Below are 22,176 nucleotides of genomic sequence, written 5' to 3' on the forward strand. Positions count from 1 at the left end.
AGAGATGGACTCGCCGGGGCCGACGGGGAGGTTTCCGACCTCGGGCGTCGGCCATGAGCTTGGTGCCATTGAGGAAGAGGTGGAAGTCAGGGGAAACCAGCGCGAGAGTGAAGGAGGAACGGAGCGCCGTCCTGAGGTCGCTGACGGTGGCGGAGGCGGCCTCCTCACCCTCGCCGCCGCCGATGCCCTCCCCTGCTCCCGCGTTGTCGTCGTCGCCGCCGCCTTGCTCCCCTGATCCCGCGTCGTCTCCGCTGCCGCCGCCGCCACGTCGCCGGACCTCCTCCCCCGCCTCTCGCGGCCTCGCCCCGGCGCCGGTTTGCCCAGAGCCAGAGAAGAGAGAGAGAGAAGAGGAAGGGAGAGAAGATTGGAAAGAAAGAGGAGGCTGACAGTGGGGCCCACGTGGGTCTCGACTGAACAGCCACGTAAGACAAAACCGGATCAAAACTGCTAAGGGACTTATTGTGACCGGTTTTGTATAGTTAAAGGACCTCAGATATCTGGTTTTGCGGTTCGAGGACATTTTTTATCCCGACAACAAGTTGAGGGACCTTCGGTGTACTTTTTCCTTTTCGAAAATTCGGTTCAGCGAAAGAAAAGGAAATTAGAGAGAGAGAGAGATTTATTTTTTTCCCTGTAATCAAACAAGTGCCTTCTTGTCAATTTAAAATCCTTTCCGTGTATAAAGAAATATCCGAATTCTGATACAAAACCACACGAGAACAGAGAGATCTCCCGTGTACATCTCTGCCCACGACCGTGGTGGAAACGACCTCAACTTCTAACCGAGCAATCGTATGGATCCGGCCATAGTTTATTATTAGGTGGAAGAGATCAAATCACATCATTACGTTTGCAAACTGCCGAATAGCTTGAAATTTCTTTTTGGGCGCAATCACAGCAGAGCCAATTCCCTGACGTTGACAGGGCTGACGAAAGTCCGGTTGCCGGTGAAGAGCGTCTGCGCGGCGATGGCCGACGCAGCCTGCGTCGGGTGGTTGGCATCCCAGAACAGGTGGTCGTCGCGGTTGTTGCACAGCGGCGCAGTCTCGTCGCACCCGAGCGCTCCAAACGGCCCCGACCCACAGCACCCGGACTCCAGCTCCGTGAAACCTACAGGGACAAATCAAGAATCCATCGATCAGGCTCAAGGTAGACTCACACCATCAAGACAAAGACATTAACGTGTCCATGGGCCGTTTGATTACTCCAGGCGTTCGTGCGCGGGTTGGCGAAGATGAAGGAGACCATGGCGAAGGAGTCGCTGAGGGAGTAGGCCATGCCGGGCAGCTCGTCGGCGAGGTCCCGGAGCGACGCGGCGAGCGTCGGGTAGGACCGCAGCGAGAGGGTGTTGATCGGGCCGTAGCATCCGCGCGTGCCATCCTCCGACAGCCGGCGGGCCCGCTGCGACGGGGTGCAGCCCAGCGGCGTGATGCTGACGACGCTGAACTTCCTCGCGCCTAGCCGGTACAACGCCCTCACGTAAGACCTGTACGCCGCGGCGAAACCCAGCAGAAACTCGCGGTCGTCGCCGTTGCCGCCGGACAAGGAGTACTCGAACATGTCGTTGCTGCCGGTGCTGATGAGGAAGATGGACTTGGAGAGGAGAGTGTTGGTTGTTCTCGAGCCTGACAGCTTCTGCATCATCGCCACCACCTTCGAGAAGTACTGCACTTGCTGGAACATCGGGATTACATCCCCGGCCTTCAGAAAAACAAGTTCGTTTCAGCCCGGGCGGCACGGTCATACGTGTCACGTGTCATATGGTTCAGAATTTTCAGAATAATAACGTGTGTTACTGATTTGTTCAAGTTAAACAAACCCCTTGGCCGGTTTTGTCACCGAGGCCTGATCCGCCTGATGCGAAGTTGATGCCCTTGTACATCTGCGAAACGATGGTCTTCGCTGTCAGCGACAGGTACGCCGGTGGGCTCATTGGGAAGCCGAGCTGCTGAGCTGTTCATCATCGAAGCGTGCCACGCGGCACATGCTGGTTAGTCATCTAAATAGAGGGCACCATATATTCATCTGGGATCGTACGCACCTAGCTGGTCTGCCAAGTTGTAGCCATTGCTGAACCGGCCGGTCGGCGTCGAGCCGGTGAAGTCCACGCCGTGCTTGGGGTAATTGGCTCGGGCCTGCTTGGTGATGTTCAGGTAGTTGTTGTTGCCCACGTCAACCGTCGAGTCGCCGAACACGAAGACCGCGGGGGCAAGCTGTGTCGCCTCCGCCGCGACCCCAAGCAAGCACAAAGCCACCAGCACGTATGAGAAACTATGGCTGCCCATTGGCACACCTGCTCTGTGTGCTCTCTGCTCTCTGCTCTCCTCAGCTTCGGGTGATGGATGCTTCAGCCTTTGTGACCGTAGATATATATACAAGAATATGCACCAGAAAGAAATATACTGTCGATTCTCGAATATGATCACCAAAGCACCAACTTGTTAATTCAATTGCCGTCCACGTCCATGCTGTATTGCTGTTCATTATCTAGCGCAATCAAACAAACTGGTGTTTTCACCCTCTGAAGAATTCCATTTGGCCTGCAGATCGGTAACCTGGAGTGGCAGTGGTGAAGAGCCGAGACGGCGACTTCAGGACAGATACACAACTGGCGCAAGCTGAGGACATACCAACTGGGACCAAGAGCGGCATGGCCGGCATATGTGTATGTACCTACATGTTTAGAGTTTGTATTCCGATTTGGCACCAAGTAAGCAGCTGCGATGTCCTTGGCTCATCCGCTCCAGGCTCAAATTATCCCGACTTGGGAACACAAACACCGCACATACCAACAAGGGCAACAATAATAACGGAGATGACATTTTGGTATGTGTATCCAAACTACACCACCGCCTAAAGCACAAGCCACTGATGAACACAGCCCAGCATATCCTACGCACCAATATCACCAGACAAACAGACACATAATCGGCGACGTACAACAAATAGTAGTACTACGTTACACGGTGACACTGCCACGCTCTAGCTAGTGCTGGTCATCCACCAGCTGCCTGAAATTTATCGGCGCAGCGAAGCGGAGCGAGCCGTTGTATATGGCCGCGGCGGCGATCTTGGACGTGGCGTGCGTCGGGTGCAGCAGGTCCCAGAAGAGGTAGTCGTGCCGGTTGTCGCACAGCGTGGCGTTCGGCGTGCACCCGGACTCGCCGTTGAACTTGCCGGAGCCGCAGCAAGCCGTCGTGACCTCCTTGAATCCTGCACACCAATGCCGTGTCACGAAACTCTGAACCTTGCGTTGGTCAGAAATCCGAAACTGAAGCGTAGAATGTTCAGATACCGAGTCGTTGGGGATGCTTCATGATGCTTTGCACCACGGCATGGGAGCTCCCGATGGAGTGCTTGAAGCCGCTGAAGCTCACGCTGAGGCCGTGCATGGCGTCCTTGACTCCCTTGTTCAACCCACGGGCCAGCTCGTTGAGGACGTCGATGCAAGCGCCCAGCGGGTGCAGGCTTCTCGGGTAGGGGCAGCACCCGATCGGCGGGACGTCGATCACGGCGAACTTCCTCGCCCCGAGAACGTACAGATCCTGCCGCGCTCACGCGTCAACTTTCAGTTAGATTCTTTGTGTTTCTTCGCCGTAAAATTGTGTGATGAGAGACAAGCGAAAGGTGGTTTTACCTTGACATGATTTGTGTAGAGCGATACGAGATTGGCGACGAACCGCTGCATCTCCGCGGACGACGGCGTGCTGTTCGCGGAGAAGAAGGCGAAGATGTCGTTGCCGCCGGTGCTGATCAGGAACAGGGATCTCGACAGCACGGTGTCAGCGGCTTGCTGGCTGATGCGTGCTGAGATGTTGCGTTGCACGGCGGCGAATTGCTGCACTTGCTTGCTCATTGGGATGATGGATTGACCCTGCACACACGTGTTTCGTCGTCATCAGCCGGTGTTCAGCGAAAAATCGTGCAGTGGCTTTGGGTTTATGCCGACGTGCTTACTGTTGAGTCGAGAATGCCTGATCCTGCAGAGGCAAAGTTTGTTCCCTGGAGCCCCCTGAACAATGGGTTGCTGGTTTTGTTAGCCACGGCGAGGAACGGTGGGGGGCTGCGCCTGAATCCCATGTTAAGAGCTGACAGAGGTTGAAGAATATTGTGATCCTCGAGATATACAACAAAAATGCAAGCGCTACTCCGTGCTCGTGGCTTACACATTCCCCATAATAATACTAACTATTAGAGCAAGTTTAATAGTATAGTCAACTACTAGCTTCAATTTATTTATAGCCAATCTAATAGCTCATTTATACAATAGTTAATTATAAGTATATACTACACCATTAATATATGGTCCCACCTCTCATATGTACAATGTATTATAGTCCATGCTGCAACTGACTACAAGTTTATAGCCCGTCTTCTTTATCTCTCTTCTCTTCTCTTCTCCATATGTGCTTACAACTGACTTGTACCCTGCTATTGTACTCGCTCTTACTACTACAGAAGCAATGATCCCGATAAAGCCTAACTAACATGAAACCATTATTCATCCATATGTCAAACCTTTACCGATCAATCTCTAACTGTTGGAGAAGCATTATAGATTGGAATTCGATATTTAACCATTCCTGATCAGAAAAGTTAGCGACATGTAAGCAATGGTTCTCAGCTGAGAAACATTACATATCAGGCAAGAAGAGTACATGACGAAAACACCTTCCTCCTCCCTCTAGGCCACAACACCATCCTTCTATTTAATGCATGGCCAAGGCCCTTCTTGGTCTCTTCCATGGCCAATGAGCCTAGGTCCGCCATGCTTCTTGCCCTACCCTCCCCACCAGTGACCAAACCCCTTATGTCAAAATATATAATGAACGACATACGCTTTGAGAAAGTCCTTTTAGCACCTAGGCTAGCCACCGCAGGTTTGGTGAGGAAAACAATACCATGGGAAGAAAATATAGTATGCGTCGCGGAAACGATGATGCTACAGACGCGCTAGGCACAACCACACTTAGATGTAGAAAAACCGCATCTAGACAACATAAAAAAAAGAAAAACACCTATAATATTATTGTAATAGGATCTTCGAGAACGACTCGGAACAAAGCGAAATGTGTGTGTATTGTATTCATCATACCTGAAATCTTAAGATGCTATCACTATATATATAATAGTTACAAATATTAATTTTATTATTGATGTTGATGTTTTGCGTACGATTAAATCTTTATTTTCTTTTATAAGGCATTTGCCAGCTAAAAATGTATTTGAATTTTTCAAGTACGTGCGCTGCTCACATTATCGTATTTTGGCATTATCTCCAAATCTCCATCCCAAACAGTCCCAACGCTTAAAAAGGCGATCGCATGACCTCGATGTTGGACCGTACATCAGATCGTGTCTGCTGTAGATTTGTCATGTGTGCCGTAAATTTTGGTACCAATTCGGACATGCAATGAGTGCGTGGTGGCCCGGATCAAGGCTAGTACATGCAAGCGGGTCAGCCATTTATGTGCGACAAGCGCCAAGTCTCGAGTGATCGGTCCATTCAGCCGCGCCCGCCTGCCCACAGCCGGACACTGCCACTCTTTGCAAGCATCGCTTCCCAAAGCCTGTGTGCCTGCGCCCCGTGCGGAAGTGGAGCAGCAGCGAATTAAATTTGAAAAATACTGTTCATTCAATTTTATTTTTAAAAATATTTAGGATGTAATTTATTTTTATAGAAATATACAGTCGATCTCACACATCGACGACGGTATCGTGGGGCGACCGCACGACCGCGCGCTGTCGCAGGAATGACGAGCGGTCTCGCTCATGCAGAGAGCGACACCATCCCAAACTCCATTTGGTTAGTGACTAATGATCTAATTAACTATTTAACTAATAATAATTAATGATTACTTAATAATCGCTAATCATAATAATTAATCACTAATTAACCATTTTGAAATCTGGTATCGTTCTTTCATTTCGCAAGACCGCGCAGTCTCGTGCGATACCGCCCGCAAAGTCGTGCCACCTCACTTTCGTATAATAATTGTGCAAGATTAACGGTATATTTTTTAAAAAATAAATCTCGAATATTTCTAAAAATAAAATGAATGAACAATATATTTTCAAATTTAATTCGGACAGCAACGAGCCAACTATCGATTTAAGCATAGGCGACCTCTGGAATGTGTGCGCCACAGTGGCACACTGCCCCGGCGTTACGCACTTCACAGTTCTGAAGTATGGGGTTCTTCTTCAAAACATTTTTTATGTTCTATTTACTCCCTCTCAAATTATTGTTATACTAAGATAAGATATGATCCATAAAAAAAAACGAATCTAAATATACTCTCCGTAGTTTTTTTCTTTTTACAAAGGTAGTATGACACAACCTTTGTTGGTTTTTTTTTTTTTTGGGACGGAGGAAGTATACGACAATCTCTCTGTTTTCAAAGCAATTTCCACTTCTTGCCTTCGGTAATTGGACCGCGGAAGTAGTATAGAGACGAAGACTTAATCGTCTCCAGTCTTCACCCCGACTCAACTCTAGCACCGTTACAAAACTTGCAATGCCGAAGTTGACAAAAAACTTGCAGAAAAAACGAAACAATCACCGGGTATATACGTGGTTGTCAGATATGCAACGATGCCAGCCGCTACTATACCGCGAAGTGCCGAAGTATACTCGCATCGCATGGCAAGCAGAGTCGCGAGGCAATACAGCACTGGAAAGACGGGCGGCGAAGCTGTACGTACCCAAGAAGTCGACGCCGTTGTACCCGTTGCTGAACCGGCCGGTGGGCCGCGACGTGGGGAAGTCAATGCCATTGTGCGGGAAGTTTGCCCGCGGCACGGCGGCGCCGGTCAGGTAGTTGTTGTTGCCGACATCGGCCGTGGAGTCGCCGAACACGTATATCGCCGGCACCTTCGCCGCCGCCGCCGCGGTGATACAGATGGCCACAGCAACAAGCGCAATCGGCGGTAGCATCTGTCCAGCCATGCCGGACTGCGAGGTGCACTCCGCTGGTTCTGGGTGGGGGCTGAACGGCAAACCTATCCCTTGTTTGCTTTTGGGAAAGGGAGGGGCCGCGACCGGAGCGGCAATGGCGCACTTTAAAGGGCGACGATGGCGAGCTGCGTACGGCCAACGCCTTTTATTGAGACCGGCAGGGCGTGGCACAGCACTTAGACCAAGTAGTAGTACAAAGTTCTTTACTTGGCTTAGCTTTGGTAAAGAGAGATGTGAATGTGACCTGGTCACCTGGCTATCGCGCAAAACGTTGCTCCTCCTCCTGGGTTGGTCATGGGGGTCTCCTGGTCGACCAGGAGACAGTCTACTACTCTCGTACTCCTACACGGGAAGAGTAACTGGATATACAGCGAAGAAAGTCGATCGATCAAGGTATCCTACTATCCTGGCTCCTACATGTACTTGTGACAAAACCAAGAAGATCCCTCAGTCTACTTGTCCAGCAAACCCCGTCAAATTTACTCGCCACGATCTCATGCTCCCTGGTGGTCCTACAGGCGAATTATATCGGCATGATATTCTAAGAGCAAGTTTAATAGTAGAGCTCACTACTTACTATTAGTCAATGTTAAAACTAACATGTATAGTAGGTTGGCTATAAGTTTATCTTTATTTTCTTCATCCTCTCTCTTTCTCTCACCATGAATTTCATGCATATTTCTTGGAGTTTGTGTGCAGTTAGCTCTTGCATGAGAGCCAACACTCTCCACTTTTGTTTATCTCTCTTTTCACATAAGCATATAACTTGCTTATAGCCCACTATTATCCTTGCTCTAAGTGCCTTTGGATACTCTGACTCTCAAGAGTAATTACTGCTACTTTTCACAGAAAATCGATCCCCGGGAGGCCGGGACTGAGTGGGGGTAACTTGGCTTGATCAGAACCGATTACTTGGATCAACCCCGTTGTCCATAGGAACATATTCTACCAACCACTCGATGCATTTGTACAGGCAGGAACCTTAACACGTCTACAAGCCTTGAAGCATAGAGAAAGGCAGCCGGAATCCAATGATACGGTAATTACTTTCGATGTTTGCATTTGATAATGCTCCAGTGGGATGAATAGGCAGCCTTATGGCTGGGCACACAAGTTTGCGCTGGCCGATTCTTCTACGCTTAAATAAGCACCCAATAATTCTATCTTTACGTTTAGTTCTTTTCATACTGTATTGTTCTTACCATCACTTACAACTGAAGCTAGCCTGCCAGATGCACCTTTTTTTGCCCAGGCAGAAAAAGAAGATCCCATGCACAGCATGGCTTTTTTTCAATCTTTCTCCTGTTGAAAGCAACGAAAATAAAACGACAGCAGTGGGCAGCGCAACCTTTTCCTTTTGAGACTCGGGCAGTAAGAGCAGGTACAATAGTATGCTATAAGCCAGCTTCAAATATATTTTAAGAAGATAAATAAGGAGAGAGAAGAGCAGCGGGCTACAGATTTGTAGCCAGCTGTAGCACGGACTCCAAGACACAGTGTGTGTATGACAGGTGGGACCAGGTATTAATAGTGTAGTATATAACTATTGTATAAATGAGTTATTAGATTGGCTATAGATGAATTAGAGTTAGTAGTTGGCTATACTATTAAACTTGCTCTAAGAGCACCTGTAATGGTAAAGTAAAGTGCTATATATAAAACATGTACCTTTCAGCAATAGACTAGATTAATAGTAAACCATCTCAATAGTATGTCTATATGGGTATCTATAGCTCTCTAATACATTGTCTCGTTTTTCTCTATAGACTATCTCCAGGTTAGTAGATAGCTCTGTTCTCTCTCTTCATTTAATCTCTTTCAAGTAGGAAAATATGCTGATATGGATCTCTTAGAGCCTATAGATAACCATTGTGGGTGCCCTAATCAGTCTCCGCTCACTTTCAGATTTTTCTGACAGCTGCACGAACACCTTTTCACCCGTTTACCGTGCCACTGCAGAGGTTGAATGATTGCATCACTTCTTTTTTTTTACTGTGTGCAAGTAGCTCTTCTCCAAGACGTACGCTAGCGATATGGTGGTTAGTACTCGTAGTTTAATCCTTTGATCGAGTTGGCACCACGAGTGCAGAGAGTACTTAAGCGGGATCTTTGCAAACTCTAGTTTATTGCGCCTTTTTTTCTCCACTCCCCAAAGGCACATAATCGTATCCACCAACTTGGTACTAGAACTCTCGTCTTTTTCATCCTTCCTACTAGTAGTACTATTTTCAATTCTACGTGCAGGCCAGAGCACTCGATTCGTTGATCACGCACGCGCGACAAGCCTCGACAGTCGACAAGTGCACCGGCACACGGTCGTACGATTTCCAGTATGTCTCTCTCTGTATCTTCTCGCATCTAGGAGTAGAGCTCTAGGCCGTCGTAGGATCGCGTAGAACATGGGCTGCTTTGGCATCAACGTGACCATGAGGCCCAAGAGCGCTGGCACGGACGAAGTTACCAGCCACCACGTCGTTTTCTCTCCTCTGTTCCTTTGCGCGCGCGTGCGGGAGCGCGTGCAGGCTCGTGTACCGTGCGGATTCCGTCGCCAAGAGGTTTGGTACATGACACGCTGGGGCGTGTGTTTGGTTGGCATGTTCTCAAACCCGCATTGCTGCTTGAGCGCAAGCGCCAAAGTGGTACACGCTTGTTCTGTTCGCGTACGCTGCAATATCCGTCTCTCGGAGAGGAGGCCCAGATATTGTCTTCTCTCTTACTTCTCGATTACAAGGCCCATCCAAAGATGGATGGCCCAAGAAAATATTACGCCTTGCCAACTGAAAAGCCCATAAGAGTTTCAAAAGAAGCCCATGAGAACAAGGCCCGCCAGTCAATCCACGTACCAGTTGGCTCGCGGTGCCTGTTACTCTCGTTTCACACTGGCCCGCAATGCACACTACCAATGAACCAAGAGCGGACCAATACATGAGGCACATGATTGAGAAGATCTAGTAGAAAATGTGATCACAATGCAGTGTACCCCAGTAGAGTAGTACAGTACAACTGTACAAGGCAACAATATATTCTGGGCAGAAATCATTAATACCAAGGCAGAATGCCCAGCCCAAAACCAATACAAGAGTGCCAATAATAATTAAACAAACTCAACATCTAGTACTTGACTATAGCAAACTGAAGCCCGTACCCCACACGAAACACAAACTTCGATCACTGATCGGGCTTCACTGACCAGGCCTTGACCAATCTTGACACGAACTTAACAAAGCTGCAGTGCAGAAAAAGCACCAAACTAGCACACGCCAAACACTTCCAAATTCCAACCATGGCCTGGTCTCACACACGCCCCAATTAAGCGCTGCTCTTGTGCTCGCTGGCGGCGGCGGCGGCGGTCTTGTCTTCCTCGCCGGAGCCCTTGTGGTAACCGGGCAGTTTCTCCATGATCTTGCCCAGTATACCCTTCTTCTCCTTCCCATCCGGGCTGCTCACTTCCTCTGTAGCCGGCGGTGGGTGTGCTGGCGCCGGAGTAGTGGCAGGAGCAGCCGGTGCGGCGGCCGGCGGCGGCACAGCAGTTGCGTCTTCCGGCTTCTTGTGGCCGCCGGGCAGCTTCTCCTTGATCTTGTCGAGGAAGCCCTTCTTCTCCTCCTCGGGTGCATGTGGCAGGGTCGCCTCCGTCTTGGCGTGATCACCCTCGATCTTCTCCACGGGGACGGCGGTGTCGTGGTGGTGATCGCCGTGAGTCACCACGGGAGCAGGAGCTGGCGTGGGCGCGGCCGTCACCACGGATGCAGGCGGAGCCGGCGCGGGGAAGCCCGTCGCCGCGGGCGGAGGAGCATGCTCGCCGGCATGGTCCTTGTGGCCGGGCAGCTTCTCCTTGATCTTCTCCTTGAGCCCCTTCTTCTTCTTCCTCTTGACCACCTCGCCGTTGTCATCGATCACCTCCTCTTCCTCATCACTCGACTGTTGCACACAACGATTAAAGGTCATGAAACCTTCTATAATTACTAAAAAGTCTGTAACTAATTAAAGCTAGATCATGCATGTGTGCACTTACCGAGCTGGAGCTGGAGCTGGATCGGTGCAGCTTGGAGAGGAGGTTCTCCTTCTTCTCGCCCTCGGCGTGGTGCTCCTCCTTCTTTGGCTCTTCCACGGAGACCTTCTCCATGCCGGTGACAAGCTCCTCCTCATGCTTCTTCTCCTCCGGCTGATCGTCCTTCTTCCTGCCAAGGAGGTTGTCGAAGAGGCCCCTGTCCTTCACCTCCACCTGCTCTGCAGCCTCGCCACCCTGGTGGCTCTCCGTGTTCCTCTCATCCTCCATGATCGATCGATGGATTCAGCTAAAGCCTCTCGAGAACTAAAGTAATCAAACAACAGATCAGCAAGAACTATTCGCTCTTGACTTGTTTGAGCTGTGACGAGTCGCTTTTGCTTTCGGATGAAGAAGGTGGCGAGGCAGATGCCCTCCTTATATAGCGGAGGGGATCGAAAGGTGCGGCGTTTGTATCGTACGTACGCGTAGGCGACGCGAGGACAAGAAGCGTGGGCGGGAAATGGCGACGAGATGGGGGGCAGGCAGAGGCAGGCAGCGGGTGAGCCAGTGGCGCCGCGACGCGTGTCGGCAATCGCGTGGGGCGGCCGGCTGGTTCCGACGTGGCGGTGCCTCGGGACGGGTGGACGCATCGGGAGAGGTCGGCGCCATGTGGAGCCAGACGGCCGTGTCACCGAGGGAGAGGAGGCGTGGGCGGCGCGTCCGCCTCTCCGCTCCCTCTCCTTCGAGGCCTCGACGCCTACGCGACGAGACACTTGGCTTCGGGCGTCGCTGTCCGTCAATTTCCTAATCGATTTTTGGTTAAGTGATGAGCGGAGCGATCCATTTAGGAACAGTAACGTAAGCGTTTCTTGTTCGGATACGATTCGTCTTAGTGCGCAGCAGTAGCGATAGATTAACATCAGTTTTTTTCCATCGGATTCTCATCCCTTTTTCCTCTTTATCGGCATCATCGCGGCCAATTTTTCTTCTCTCCCAGCAGAGGAAGGAAGAGTCTGTGATCGCTTTTGTGACGAGTTGGGAGCGGGACACGGCTCGAGAGCGACGGCACCGCGCGCGCGGTGTCTGATTAGGACGACGGGAGAGATCCAGAGACCTGGACGGTGACATATGGGGTCCGTAGATCAGGGTCCCACTGATCCGTCTTTCACAGCCTAACAAATCGGGTCTTGGTTTGGCTGGTGGATTTGGTCGGACGGGATAAGTTATCCCTGTTGATCACACTGATTAATTTGCCACCCCCAGATCGAGTCGTCCGGGGCTTCTCTAATTTCCAGCCAGTTCTTTTCCTTTTATTTTTCTTTCTTTCCTTCGCTTTGATGATAGCTGATGATAGCTTTCGTGGGGGGAAATGTCGGTGGCATGTCGGCCTTTTGATTTCTTTCGCCCGTCCTGTCCTGCGAAACGCATTGGGCAAAGCTTGGGGCCACACTCTAGTCTGTAGTACGGGTTTAGCTCGAGTCATTATTGACTTTCGGTACACAAGATGCCGCCCCTAACCATAAGGGCAAGGTAATTTGGCGCCGCGAAATCGTGACGGCCACGAAGAACTCTCTATGGATCCGTTCTTTTCCAGCACTGTTCTGACGTGGAACGGTTGCGAAATCAAGGAGGACGACGTGTTCCAACCGTTGCATCTGGTGTACCACGACGAGCCTCTGGCCTCGCCTCGTCGTGGGGACTCGGGCGAGCCTGCGGATAAACTAGTCGGCGACATCGGATCCTGCCCGATGTGCCCGCGTCCCACGTACGGGGGGAGCCTGGATGGGCGGCAGGGGCTTCGGCTTTTGTACCAGCAAGAGGACACGGGCGCCAGGAATCGATTCAGCCGGGAGGCACGCGAGGGGCGCATCACTTGATGCCAGGCCACATGCCCGCACAGCGCAAATCTGTACTCGCCTCGCTACGAGCTTCAGTTCGGGCTCGTCCCCCGGCGCACGAACCTGTACTAACCTCGTAGAAGTACGTTTTGCCGACTTCGTGGGGCTAGGGGTAGCAATTTCCCCTGTGGGACCGGGGACCCGGCGGGGACCCGCCCCTACGGGGGTGGGGGCGGGTGGAAATTCTAACCCGCGGGTGCGGCAGGGCGGGCCCCCGCTAATTTTCGGGGGCGGGGGCAGGGATGAAAAATTACCCGCGGATTACCTGTGGCCCCTAAAGTATACAATACATAGAAGGTAGCCCATTAAAAAGATAATCTGTTGCTAGCCTGTTTAGTTCAGTGTACACCAAGCCCATCATAAAGAAGGCCACATCTAGCCCAGTTGGTAGCCCAATTCAATAGATGTGTACAACAAAGAAAACCCTAGATGAAGTCACGACTCATGAGCAGCCGATGTTTTGATCGATCCCCAAATTAGCTATCTCAACGAGAGGCCATGCGCCGCCAGCCGCCAATGTCGGCACCAGGGGGAGGTCACGCGCCGGCAATCACTTTGCCCCTCGCTCCACGACCCTTTTCACAGGCTCAACACTAGCAGCAGCCGCCACCGCCGCTAAGCCGCCATGCCGCCTTGTTGCTGCGTCGTTTGCGTCATGCCGTCTTGTATCCTCGTCGATCCTCGCCCAGGCGTTGCCCTGCAGCGACTCGACGGCAGCTGTTACCGTCCCATCCATCGTCGCCACAAGCAAGTGTCGGCGGCCTGCCTCCACCTCCCCAAGCCGACACCATCCTAGCCACAACCACTCCTAACCGGTGTTGCATCGTCGTCGTCCTAGCTGGCACCGGCCGCTAGCCCCGCCATCGCCGCCCCTAGCCAGCACTACATTGTTGTTGTCGTCCCTAGCCAGCGTTGGCGGCCAGCCCCAACCGTCGCTCCGTCGTCACCGCCAACATCTATCCCTGCCCGGGTGCTTCGGGTCTTCGCTCACCCGGCGGGTCCCTTGCGGGGCTGGGGAAGGGTGGGGTTGTCCACCGTCTAACAATGCGGGGCCGGGGGCGGGGGATAAATGCGGGGAGCGGGGGCCGATCAATCACTTGTTGCTAGCTCCTGCTCAAAATACGGAGTGCACCACCGGCGGATTGGCCGCAGCAACACGAATGCCATGGGAAGAAGTATTGACGAGGTAGGCCGAAACAAGTGGTTAGGATTTCAATTCCAAAAGAAATAAGTTTATTTTCCCTCCCTCCCTCCCAAAAAGAAATAAAATCGACACTAGCCACCACCCTACTCACGCTGTCGCTCTCCACCTGCCGTGTCTTCTAGGCGTCGACTACCCGTTCTCCCTCTTTCCTCCTGCCGTCTTGCGAGCGCCGGCCAAGCCACGGCCGCTACCTACCCGTGATCTTCAAGGGAAACGAGGAATCCTCATCGAGGATGGAGACGGGGTGGCATAGAGCCCCAGGAAGACGGATAAAGAGGGGCCACATTCCCACTCTGCTGCAATGGCAACGAAATCAGCAAGAAGCCCTCCTCCGAAGGTGGCACTCCTCCACTGCGAGCCGAAGCCAAAGCCACCACCTCCCAATCTACACGCGAAGGGCCCGGAGGCAGATCCAGCTTCACCGCCATGCCCTCCCTGCCATGGCCCTCCTTGTCACGTGTGGAACTCATCGTTGGTGCCTTCCCATCTCGTCCAAACTGCGACAGATGGCTATTGTGGCCGGCATCCTCCCCATCCAATGCCACCTCATGATGTCTAGGCTAGTGGTCGGTAGGAGAGGAGCAAGGCAGCGATGACAATTTCTAGAGTAGCTCTCGGTTGATCCTACCCCAGCTCCCCTACGAGCTCGCTGATGTCGGCCACCGTCTACCTTCCTAGAGACCTCAGCGGCAGTGGAGGTCGATGGGTCCAGCACGGGGAGCTATGTGGACACCATCCACCGCCGATCAACCTATCCAAGAACCGCCTTGCCGGCCGCATCCTCAACAAGGTGTTCACGATGTAGAAACTCAACAAGTCGCTGGTGCTCGGGAACACGCTCTTCGGGATGCTCCTTTCCAAGTTTCATCGACTACGCATCACTGATCTGACTCCGGTTTGGCGAGAACCATAAATAGAGATAAAGGGTAAAGGGGGGGGGGGAAGGATGATCGACATGTGGGGCTTTATTTTTTTTTTCTCACTGACATGTGGGCTTTATGAGCACCATGTAGGACGAAACTGCTATCAAAATGGCCAAGGAAGTCGATTTGCTCTGGTTTTTTAAGATCAGGAATGCATTGTACTCGATATTGCGGTTGAGGGAGACAATTCATCAGCGGCAAGTGTTGAAGGAGGTAACACAGACTTATTACTTCAAGAAATGCCCTTAGGCTTGTTTAGTATGGTCCAATTGCTGGCCCATTCAGGCCTTGTGCAGACCTATGGGTAAGCAGGTCTTGATCCGGGCATTCTCCTCTTGTGTCATCCCGTACATGTTAAAAAAAGGAAAGAGGGGCATCTGAACCAGTGTTTCATCCAAAATTGTCCCTTACGCATTTCCTTTCAAAAATCACGCTCCGATCTTTAAAAAAAGAAAACCACTTTTATAATCTTATCCTCAGTCCTAAAATATAAGTAGCTTCAAAGAAATATGAGAGAGAAGAGAGGAAGATGACAGAGAGAAAGAAGAGTAGGGGTTACATAAGAAAGAAGACCATATGCCCTCCACCCCTGCCAAGTTCGTCCAGCCTTTTTTTTTCGTTGACACGTGGCCACTCTATTCGAGATATCACGAAATAAAACAAACAAAAATAAAAAAGGCTGCATATATCCGGTTGGATGTATAGGCCGGGTAAAAATTACTCTTCTCTAAAATTAAAAAAAAGCTATGGTCGATAAGCATGTAAAAAATTAAATAAAGCAATAAAAAAATTTATAATAAATCTTTCACATATGTAATATTACCGATTTAAAAGCTAACGTTAGAGAATAGGTTATGAAAAGTAACTCCAAGATCAACTTAAATTAAGTCTTATAATTTAAAATTCGACTATGATTTAGAGTACTATTTGATCACTAGCAAGCTCTCTCTCTCGCTCCTTTTGTCTTTTTTTATTTAATTCAGTTAACTATATTTGGGATGCTCATAGCAGGTGTTCTGAACTTCATTACACGTTTTTCTTTTATCTGAAGGGCAGGTTTCTCCTAACAAATGACTCCTTATAAACTCTAGTTATTTTTTTTAACAAATACTCCATCCGCTTCTTAATAGATGACGATGATCAAACATTATTTTAAAAGTAAACACCATAATCTATTAAAAAATAGAGATAATACTTCTTTTAGTGAAAGTCTGGTGCTCTCTACTAGTAGTATTATACAAACAGTAGAAATGATCTGCACCGTTATTTCATTAGGGTATGATAAGTACTTTTCTATCATTGAGGTGGCCGCTGACATGTGGGGTCCACGTGTGTCCCACTTATCACGTAAACCAAAACCAGACACTATACTAACGAGGGATTAAAGTTAACATGGCACTATTAGTTACGGGATGGACTGTACCTGGTATTTCGTGTGAGAGATAAATTTCAGACTCGACAACATATTGAAATACCTAAAGTGAAATTATTCTTTCAATAATTAGCCATTGATGCTTGCTCCCCCGGGCCGCGTGCAGCCCACAGGTACACGTATAGCCCATTTATGTATCTACATTTAGCCCGTTTAAAACCGAGGCCATTGCCTTTTAGCCAAATAAATAATATGATGGACAAAAAAATATAGAAAAACTTTAGACATAAACACTTTATATGTAAAAAATACATTTCATATAGAAAAAATATTGTACAAACTTTCTGTGCACAATCTTTCTACTTACATATAAAAGTTTTGTATACGTGCAAAAATATTCCGTATATTATTTGAATTTGTGTACAAACTTTACACTGGTGGAGAAGTGCTTTTTACTACCGGTTTATAACCCTTTGTAGCGGGACTACGAATCCGGGACTAAAGATCGATATCTTTAGTCCCGGGTGAAATAACCGGTAGTAAAAATCCATTTTTAGTCCCGGTTGGTGTTATCAACCGGGACTAAAGATAGAGCATTTTTAGTCCCGGTTGGTGTTACCAACCGAGACTAAAGATAGAGCTAGGCTAGCTAGATCCGGTTGCTACATTATTCTATTCTTTTCTTCATTGTTTTTAATATATTGATTTCACTCCATCCCCATCCCAAAATCCCAAATCAATCATCCCCAAATCCTCAAATCCTCAAATCGATCATATCCAAATACATCACAAAATCTTTAAAAAAAATTACATCACAACTTCTACAAATTTCATCACAAATACATCACATATTCATATCACACACAAATCAAATACATCTCAGATCCGAATCACAAATTCTTAAAAAAAAAGAAACCGCTCGCTGCCGTTGCTGCGCCGCCCGCCGCGAGGCCGCCCGCCGGAGCACCGACCACCGCCACGCTGCCGCGAGGCCGACCGGCCCTCTGCCCGCCGGCGCGCCGCCGCAAAGCCGCCGGCCGCCCGGCCCTCTGCGCTGCCCGGGTCTCCGCGCTGCAGATCAAGAAGTGGGGAGGATGGGAGGGAAAGGAGGAGAGGCGCCGCCGGGCCTCTGCGCTGCAGATCAAGAAGTGGGGAGGATTGGGGAGGGAAAGGAGGAGAGGAAGAGATAAGGTGTACATAAGGAGCTAGTTAGAGGATAGGAGGAGCCGGGAGTTTAAGGGAGAGAAAGGAGGAGAGGAAGAGATAAGGTGTAAAGAGTTGGATAGGAGGAGCCGGGAGTTAAAGGAGAGAGGAGCGGGAGGGAGGAGGAGACCTCGATCCTATCCGCGCGCACGCCTCCCCGTGCATGTCGATCTTTTTTCCCGGTTGGTGTTACCAAGCGGGACTACAAATAGATCTTTAGTACCAACCGGGAGTAAAAGAGTATGTTGATTTTTTTTTCCCGGTTGGTGTTACCAACCGGGACTATAAATAGATCTTTAGTACCAACCGGGACTAAAGATAAAAAATACCTTTGAGCTTTTAAACCGGGACTAAAGATGTTTTTAGTCCCGGTTTTTAATACAACCGGGACTATTGTGAAATCTGGCCGACCGACCAAAGATGATTTCTCTACCAGTGTTATGTCCAAGCATACCTTTTTCATGAGCTTCACCCAAAAATGGCCTTAGAGAATCAGGCTCGTTGGTTCATGTAAAGTACATGACTACATTTTCACTCGGAATAGCTCTATTTTTTTCCCTCATTTTTGTTGTTGATTAAATCGTCTCTCTCAATCATACAATCGAATATAATACATCCCTATCTTCAAAAACTGGTGCAAACTGATTGGATTGGGAAGTACTTTTTGCTGAAGTAACAAACTAACCGTGATTGACCCATTGAGTCAACATGGGGTAGGTGTCTAGCTTGGATTTGCCGCTCTTAGAAAAATATAAAAACCGTAGCGTCGGTTGAGGAGGAGCTCTAGCGCCTTAGCGCTAGAAAGAGAGGCAGTAGATGATGAGCTAAGGGACCCAAGGTCTAGTGGCGGTGGCGATGGTGAGGGTAGTTAGAGGAGGACGTAGACTCTAGAGGTTGCTCTGCCCAAGCCACGACGGAGGAGAGTGAGTTGGCTGCTATGAGGAGTGAGGCGGCGACGAGATTAATCAGAGTGGGGTGTGTGGCTCTAGAAGTTTCACCCGAGCCACGACGAAGGAACACAAGTAGGCCACCGCCGAGGAGTGAGGCGGTGGCAACTTGAGTACTCGATGAGTGGTCCCCGAGCACAAGCTCAACCATTGTACTAGATTTGGAGGGAGGGAATAACAAGCGGAGGAGAAACTCGCTGCCGTCGAGAAGAAATATTTTGGGTGGTGGCCGTCGGGTTGCGTTAGCGTTAGGGCCCACCCACACGATCTGAGCCCTGTCGCCCTCCGCCACCATTGATCTCTCGCCCACCCATCGACCTGGTAGGCAAGATGCGACAAGCGCGCAGCTATGCCCGTTGGTGATGAAGGGAAACGATATGGGCTGAGTCGGTGCAGAGACGGCCTCAAGGTTGCCGAGAGGCACTGTGATAGCCCAGAATAATTAGAGGGAAAATAGAAGGAAAAAATCCACTTTGACTCTCTTAATTGTACGCCGAATCTAATTCGTACCCTCAACCAGAAAACCGGATAGGACGACTCCCCAAACTATTGAAACCAGTGTAATTTGACTCCCTCAGCAGTTTTGGAGGGTGGTTTTGCTGATGTGTCGCTGACGTGGCAGTGTTGACCCGGTCTTCGTCCCACGTGGCGCTTACGTGGCATTAAAATTTAAAAAATATATGTGGGACCTATCTATCATTCACACACAAATATATATTGTGGGGCCCGACGTCGACGGTGGTGGCCTTGGCAAGCATGGAGATGGAGCAGCTCACAGCCCGCTTCAACGATGCCGTCGCTGTGCACAGCAACATCTAGCTGCTGCTGGACGCCGCCGCCACGGCGCCACACGCGGCGGTTGGCATGGAGATGACGGCGCCGGGGCGCGGTGATGATTTGGAGGAGCTCATCGTCCGGCTCGTCAACGTCACCGTTGCTGCGCTGATGATTTGGCAGCGCTGTTCCACTACTGCGGCTCGGCGGTCGCCGCGTGCGGCATGGCGGGGCAGGCGTTTCGGGTGGTGCGGTATCACCCAGTTTTTTTTAATGATAAATGGGTCCCATGGATATTTTTTTTAATTCTAATGCCACGTAGGCGCCACGTGGGACGAAGACCGGGTCAACACCACCACATCAGCACCACATCAGCAAAACCGCCCTCCAAAACCGCCGAGGGAGTTAAATTGCACTGTTTTCAATAGTTCAGTGAGTCGTCCTATTCGGTTTTCTGGTTGAGGGGTACGAATTAGATTCGGCGTACAATTAAGGGAGTCAAAGTGGACTTTTTCCAAAATAGAAAAACGAGAAAGAAATAAAGAAATGAGCAGAGCAAGAAGCAAAGTAGAGCAGCCGCTGCCTGCCATACTGGGGCTTGGCCCATTCTCGAAAAGTACTCCAGCTAGCAGCTAGCTGCTTGGGCTTTGCCGGCTAGGAGAGCAATTCAAGTGGTAGTAGCGCAGCGAGCTGCAGTAGCTGGCCTTGGGCCATTTAGCCACTGGCAGCGGTGCTAGGCAGCAACAGCAGCAAGGCAGCAGAGCAGAGTAAGCAGCCGGGCAGCAGCAAAAGCTCAGTTTCAGTTACTTCAGTAGCACCTCGCTTGCCAAGAGTTAATGGCACCAACTTATAAAGATGAGAAAATTCATGAAATATCATCGACAAGCATTTTAATCCTAAAAATAGCATCGACAAACACAACTTTTTAAAAATGCCATCGTACAAACCTATTTCTCCTAGAAATACCATCACAGTCAACATACTGTTTAGCCCACACTATTAGAATTTTTTTTTACAATAATGACCAAATTGCTCTCACTCCAAATTATTCTATCCCAATCCACCGGTAAAGGAAAAAAATTATGAAAAGATAAAAACCTAAACCTAACCCGATTTAACTCTCCTGATGGGCGACGACGGTGAGGTTGCGACGTGGGGTTCCCAGGTGGTGGCGTGGGGCTCCCAGGCAGTGGCGCGTCGGCCGCAGGCGTCCGCCCGACGGTCCCAGGCGTCGGCGTGACGGGCTGCGAGGAGGTGGCAGGCAACGGCACAGGGGCATTCTGAAATAATTTGATTGATAGCAAAATAATGATGTCCGTGAATTTGGTAGCTAACATAAATATGGAACAATGCAAAATAATATTGTGTGAGCAAACAATGCAAAATGATATTGTGTGAGCAAATGGTTGTCTGGAGGGTAAGAATGTCTTTTCATACAACTTAACGAAGAGTTGTTAACAACCGTTTGACTATGATGGTATTTCTGGGAGAAATAGGCTTGTACGATGACATTTTTAAGAAGTTGCGCTTGTCGATGGTATTTCATGGATTTTCTTTGTACATATGGATGCCCGATAACCTGAAACTCTGGTTCAATTTTTTTACGTGAACCGAAGAAAGGGTTGACCTATGATGGTGTGGAGGAAGACCATCGAAGGGTGTCAAGCCTTGAGTTTTTCACAGCGCATCACCGAGCACCGTCTCACCTCCTTCTCCACGCGTGCCTACAAGCTTCGCTTCCACCTCCACTTTGCTTCCAAGTCTTCTTTGAGAGAGGAGGTAAAAGAGACCGAGGAAGGGATGAAGCGTGATATGTGGGTCTCACATAGTCACATAAGTTGTTTTAGTTTTTTTTTTTCAAACTGGTACTGACAGGTGGCTCCATTAATATTATTATCATTATTTTTGCGTCTAGTGCCACATAAGCGTTATCCAAACCACTTTAATTTAGAGGTAAATTGACTTGGTTTTAAGAGTTTTTTTAACACAAAAAGAGCACATAGAAATAAAATTTATTTACAAGCCAACTGAAAGGGAAAAAAAAGAGAAAGGAGATAGGGAACGGAAAGGGGTAAAACATCTAAAGCCTATTCTTGCCACAACATTTGACGACCACATACTCTTAGCTACTGAAAGGGTCAATTAGGCCTAGAGGGGGGGGGGGGTGAATAGGCTAATTTAAAAACTTAAATAAAGCGGAAGCAGGAATTTTCGGAACTAGGCTGGAATTTTCGGAACTTCTGGAAATGCACAGAGCAGCGAACACAGCATGAAAACTCTAGATCTAGAAGTCTATAACAGGGTAAACAAGGCACAAGCGGCAACTAGACCAATAGCGGCACAAGCAAGCAAAGCTAGAGGAGAGGGATGAAGAAATATCACCAAAATATAGCTCACAAAGTTGATCCCGATGTTCAAATCCTTGAGGGGATTCTACTATCCGTTGAGGAGCTCACTAAGAGTCGGGTCTTAGCTAACTCTTTCCTCGATAGGTTACACTAAGCACTCCTCCTTCCACTAAGAGGTATCTCTTCCCTTGCGGAGACGAGATCCAGCCTTCACAAACTTCTCCCGGCCAATCACAAGTAGATCGGTGGCTCAGGAACGACTCCTAGCCGTCTAGGAATCCTCAACCTCCAACAGTAAAAGATGATGCTAAGAACTCCCGGAGATGATGCAAGTGCTCACAAATCTTCATGAAGAGCACAAGAAGCACCCACACAAACTCGAATCCACACTCACACACACACACCAAATCCGAATCAAACCTGGGTAGAGAGACGAATCGAGAAAGCAAGGCTCAAAAGACTTTGAGAGAGAAGCAAGCCAAGGGCACACAAGATTGGAAATGGAACCAGCAGCCCTCACAAGTGAGGGGAGGTGGGTATTTATACCCACAGCACAAATCT

At 49.5% G+C, this 22,176-nt stretch overlaps 3 protein-coding genes across 3 annotated transcripts; all 3 read right to left on the bottom strand.

Annotated features, from left to right (window-relative positions):
• Window positions 1-574: 574 nt before the first annotated feature.
• LOC127761948 (GDSL esterase/lipase At5g55050-like) lies at window positions 575-2,285 on the bottom strand. The gene is made up of 4 exons (XM_052286285.1): window positions 2,042-2,285; window positions 1,820-1,953; window positions 1,206-1,701; window positions 575-1,110 (listed from the first exon to the last, which is right to left on the bottom strand). The coding sequence occupies exons 1-4, from the start codon at window positions 2,283-2,285 to the stop codon at window positions 893-895; spliced, it is 1,092 nt and encodes a 363-aa protein (XP_052142245.1). The 3' UTR covers window positions 575-892.
• Window positions 2,286-2,796: 511 nt separating this feature from the next.
• On the bottom strand, window positions 2,797-7,067 carry LOC127764304 (GDSL esterase/lipase At5g55050-like). Its single transcript, XM_052289162.1, has 5 exons — window positions 6,706-7,067; window positions 3,958-4,088; window positions 3,638-3,874; window positions 3,296-3,545; window positions 2,797-3,213 (listed from the first exon to the last, which is right to left on the bottom strand). Exons 1-5 carry the CDS (start codon window positions 6,947-6,949, stop codon window positions 2,987-2,989), a joined length of 1,089 nt encoding a protein of 362 aa, XP_052145122.1. The 5' UTR covers window positions 6,950-7,067; the 3' UTR covers window positions 2,797-2,986.
• A 2,876-nt stretch (window positions 7,068-9,943) lies between these two features.
• Window positions 9,944-11,366, bottom strand: LOC127763327 (dehydrin DHN1). The gene is made up of 2 exons (XM_052287994.1): window positions 10,971-11,366; window positions 9,944-10,876 (listed from the first exon to the last, which is right to left on the bottom strand). The coding sequence occupies exons 1-2, from the start codon at window positions 11,232-11,234 to the stop codon at window positions 10,268-10,270; spliced, it is 873 nt and encodes a 290-aa protein (XP_052143954.1). The 5' UTR covers window positions 11,235-11,366; the 3' UTR covers window positions 9,944-10,267.
• Between the last annotated feature and the right edge of the window lie 10,810 nt (window positions 11,367-22,176).

The sequence above is a fragment of the Oryza glaberrima genome, chromosome 2 (genome assembly GCF_000147395.1).
Source record: "Oryza glaberrima chromosome 2, OglaRS2, whole genome shotgun sequence".
Taxonomy (NCBI): Eukaryota; Viridiplantae; Streptophyta; class Magnoliopsida; order Poales; family Poaceae; genus Oryza; species Oryza glaberrima.